The following is a 4,471-nucleotide window of genomic DNA, read 5'->3' on the forward strand; positions in this document are numbered from 1 at the left end:
AACGAGATCGATACAGACAGTTATGTCAACAAAGCCATCTGTGTTAGCTAGTTGCTCATTGTTATAATCAGACGGCAAGTCGGCAACAAACCACGGAGATTATGAGGTAAGAATGGCGTCTGCCTCTAGCCCTCTCTCTATATATACTCAGGACCTCAAACGGTACCCCGCCTTTGCTCGTCCCATCCCCCACCCAATTTCACGGTCATCTCTAGACCGTCGTTAGAGTCCATTGCCATTGCTTCTCAGCAGAGTTCAATGAGATTAGCATGCATGGACAACCTCCGCATATATCCCTCCATCTTTCTACTGCTCTGTTGTGTTGCTGCAATCGCAGCATACCCTGCTCGCTCTGATTTTTTATCCCACGAGAACCATCAGTCTGTATCATACAGCCCACAACCACAGGATTTCCCAAATGAGCGACTATACCGCGCCTACCTCGTAATCCAGCGCTTCAAGAGCACCGTCACCAGCGACCCCAAGAACGTCACCGCCACCTGGATAGGTAATGATCTCTGCGGGGAGAAGAACTACGTGGGTTTCTATTGCGGAGCACCGTCTGGGCGAGATAAGTTAACCGTCGCGGCGGTCATTTTGAATGGCTACAATCTACATGCACCAAAGTGAAACCAACATGGCACCATTTATGTCATTTCGAGTGATTTTGGTGATCGAATGACAACACAACACTTGGACTAATATGATTATTAAGATGACCATTTTCAGGCTTTTAGGTTCAAGTGATGACAAAGAGAAAGAGAAGATAGGCGTAGCAAGGCCCGAAGGGCCGCCCCTACGGGGGTTCCGATCAGGAGCACCGGAAGAACCGATGTCTAAGCATTGGTGCATCCGACGCTTGTCGGAAGAACCGACGCCATGATGTTTGGTGCAGAAGCGAATTGAAGCCAAGTCAGCCTATAGGCACCGGTTGAACCGACGGTCCAAGAAAGAGCATCGGTGCATTGGGCGTACTGTGTACCAGAGACGATGTTAAGTGCCCAGGAGAAGTTTCTTCAGCACCGGTTCAACCGACGGTGCATCGGAGTATTGCGTCGGTGCAATGACGTCAGCGCCCAGAAGAAGATTCTTAAGCACCGGATGAACCGGTGATGCATCGGTACAATGTATCGGTTCAACCGGTGATCACTGCGTCAGCTGTCAAGAGTTCAATGGCTACTTCGGGTTATGAGTGACTGGAAGAACCGACGCTACCTCAGCCAGAGGCATCGGTTCATCCGATGATACGCAGATTTCTGCTGACCGTTGGAGCAACGGCTACAAGACTTGGTGGCCTATATATACGCCTCACCCCGGCCATTTGAAGTTTGCTGGAGTTGCTGGACATCCCACACACACCCAAGAACGTCTCCAAGCCATACAAGAGCATCAAGATCATATTCTTAGCCCTTAGCACACTTTTAGAGTGTTGTGTAAAGGATTAACTCTTAGTGAGTGAGATTGCAAGGCTTCGAGCCTTTGTGCTGTGGTTCATTAGCGAACCAAAACAAGAGCTTGGTGCGCCGGCACCTTGGAGCGTGAAGCTCGCTGGCAACGTCATTGACCCTCCGACTTGGTGTGGAGCGGCGACGACATCTTTGTGCGGGGGACGTGGAGACCCCCATCCTTTGTGGAGAAGCTCCTTAGTGGAACCCGGGGCCAAGGTGACCCTGATTGTGTTCACGGAAGATACTTGGTGACCGAGTAGCAATACTCTTAGTGAGTGCTACAACAACGTGGATGTACGTGTGCCTTTGTGGCTAACCGAACCACGGGATAAACACCCGCGTCAAGAGTTTGTTATCTCCTACCCTGCTCTTTAAGCTTCCGCATTTTATACTAGCAATTTGTGTGCCTTTACTTTCATAGAGTAGTTTCTTGATAGGAAAAGTTATAGGTTGCACATCTAGATAGCATATTTTAGTTTAAGTTTTGTGCAAACTAGTTGGAGCCATAGGTCTAAGTTTTTATTAGTGCATAATTCACCCCCTCCCTCTCTTAGGCTAGAGCACCCGATTCCTTACACAAAGCTGCAAGGGTTCTTAGATCAGCTCCCGGATCTCGCTTTTTTCCATGCCGCTTCAAACCAATTTGGTGGCGACATACCCCGCCTCGCCGGCCTTGCCTACAGTTACGAGCTCGGTGTCAGTAAAGAAATGCCTGCACGCCCTATGATGTGGGGGGCGAGCGGCGGAGTGGCACCGGAGGGTACTTTACCCTACTGCATAACTGCGAAATTAAGCTTTACATTTGACATTCGATCTGGCGACAAGAAGCGAGGAGGCATGATGCCCCATGCTACGGATTCTAAGGCTCTCCTCCTCAATTACAACAACCTATCTTGGACCCTTCTGGCGAACATTGGCTTCTCCAAGTTGAGCTACCTCGCCCTCGCCAACAACAAGCTCACGGGGCCAATCCCTCCGTCGATCGAGCACTTGCAAGACTCCCTCTTCGAGCTCCTCCTCCTCAACAACCAGCTCTCCGGCTGCCTCCCCCACGAGCTCGGCATGCTCCACAAGGCGGCCGTCATCGACGCCGGCACGAACCAGCTCACCGGCCCGATCCCGTCATCCTTCTCCTGCCTCAGCAGCGTCGAGCAGCTCAACCTCGCCGGGAACCGCCTCTACGGCCCGGTGCCCGACGCGCTCTGCAAGCTCGCCGGGCCCGCCGGCCGCCTCGCCAACCTCACGATGTCTGGCAACTACTTCACCTCCGTCGGGCCGGCGTGCGCGGCGCTGATCAAGGACGGCGTGCTGGACGTGAAGAACAACTGCATCCCGGGCCTCGCCGACCAGAGGCGCCCGGCGGAGTGCGCGGCGTTCCAGAGCCAGCCCAAGACGTGCCCGGCGGCGAGCACTCCGGTGGCCTGCCCCGCCGCAGCTGCGGCCAAGGGCGAGGTGGCGCCGGGGGAGAGGAAGGCTAGGGACTACTCCAGCTACGTCACCTACGCTACTCGGCATGAGTGAGCGGCCTCAGCTCGGCATGCAGTAGGAGACAGATCGTCTCGGTGGCGTTTTGGCTATTTGTTCTTGTATTCTTATGTATTAGTACCGTGTGGTTGGAGTGTTTGCTGTCTATTTTCTACGCACGTGTTGCTGTCCAGGTTGCTATCCAACCTAGATCTATTTGTATCCATTATATTTGAGTGAAAATTTGTTGCCGTTGTTGTAAAGTTTTATCTGTCATGGACGTTCGATATATTGCTTAAATTTCGTAACTTTCCAATATGGCAGTGACCTTCAAAACAAATATGGCAGTGACTTTGGACAAGATTACTCGGGCCCTGTTTAGTTCCCAAAATTTTTCCAACAGTACCCATCACATCGAATCTTCGGACATATGCATGGAGTATTAAATACAGTTAGAAAAAATAAATAATTACACAGTTTAACTGTAAACGACGAGATGAATTTTTTAAGCCTAATTAGTCCATGATTGGATATTAATTGTCAAAACAACGAAAGTGCTATAGTTTCAAAATCCAAAAATTTTCCCCAACTAAACAAGACTTCGGTTAAAATAGGAATAAGTAATTGCATAACTCTGTACCCTACAACAGCCGGCCGGGGTCTTGATTTCTTGAGCAACGTGAAGTTTTTCTTTCGATGCAGACGTTCACATTCTTGCATAGACGCCTCACTCTTAAGGCTCATGTCACATGCGACGACCCGAACTGAATCCATCAAGGACTCAAACCTTGGTGCACAGATTTCACTATGCAAATGAACTACGCTTGGTTCACCGAACAACCCAAAATGAGCTCGGCAATGATCCATAGGCCTAAGTATCAACGCCTTACATTTTTTTTTCTAATCAAGAGGACACTTACATTTCAGGAACATTCAATGCCTTCTCTGTTCATTGTGTTTTCATGTCTAGTACGTTCGACGCCGGGGTGAATAACCAGCGGTTTTTTATTTTTATATTTTTTACTTCTGTTTTTTACAAAAATATATTTTCGAGTTGGAAATTTACAGAAATATACCCCGGCCGCCCCGCTGCCAGGCGGCCGGGACCTGGCCGCCCGGCTGCCAGGCGGCAGGGGCTAATTTGCAAAAAAAGAGGAAAAAAATTGCGGACAGGTCCCTGGGAACCGATCGCCCGGCAGCCGGGCGGCCGGCCTCCCAGCCTCCCAGGCCGCACGGCTGGGGGGCGGCCGGCCCCCCCCCCCCACCTCTATATAAGGGTGTTGGCTGCCCCTCCCCGCGGCGTCTATTTATCGCGCGCGCTACTGCACGCGCTTCCATCGCAGAAGGCGCCTCCGTTTCACGTCCGCCTCAGCCCATTAACGTGGTCGGCCCATTTTAATCCAATCGTCATCTTCCTCTGTCCTCTATTTCAATTCCTCGTTTCCCCTGCTAGGGTTTCTCGTCAGGCAATTTTGGATCTCTTCCTCTCTGTCATGCTGGTAGTTGATCTCTTTGCAGCATCTTAGCAGGTTCGTTCGTCATCCTTCTTCTTGTAGTTG

General features: G+C 50.9%; 1 protein-coding gene across 1 annotated transcript; it reads left to right on the plus strand.

Annotated features, from left to right (window-relative positions):
• The first annotated feature begins 258 nt into the window (after positions 1 to 258).
• Positions 259 to 3,228, plus strand: LOC120708575 (uncharacterized protein At4g06744-like). The gene is made up of 2 exons (XM_039993893.1): positions 259 to 626; positions 2,030 to 3,228. The coding sequence occupies exons 1-2, from the start codon at positions 259 to 261 to the stop codon at positions 2,967 to 2,969; spliced, it is 1,308 nt and encodes a 435-aa protein (XP_039849827.1). The 3' UTR covers positions 2,970 to 3,228.
• Positions 3,229 to 4,471: the final 1,243 nt, after the last annotated feature.

The sequence above is a fragment of the Panicum virgatum genome, chromosome 1K (assembly GCF_016808335.1).
Source record: "Panicum virgatum strain AP13 chromosome 1K, P.virgatum_v5, whole genome shotgun sequence".
NCBI lineage: Eukaryota > Viridiplantae > Streptophyta > Magnoliopsida > Poales > Poaceae > Panicum > Panicum virgatum.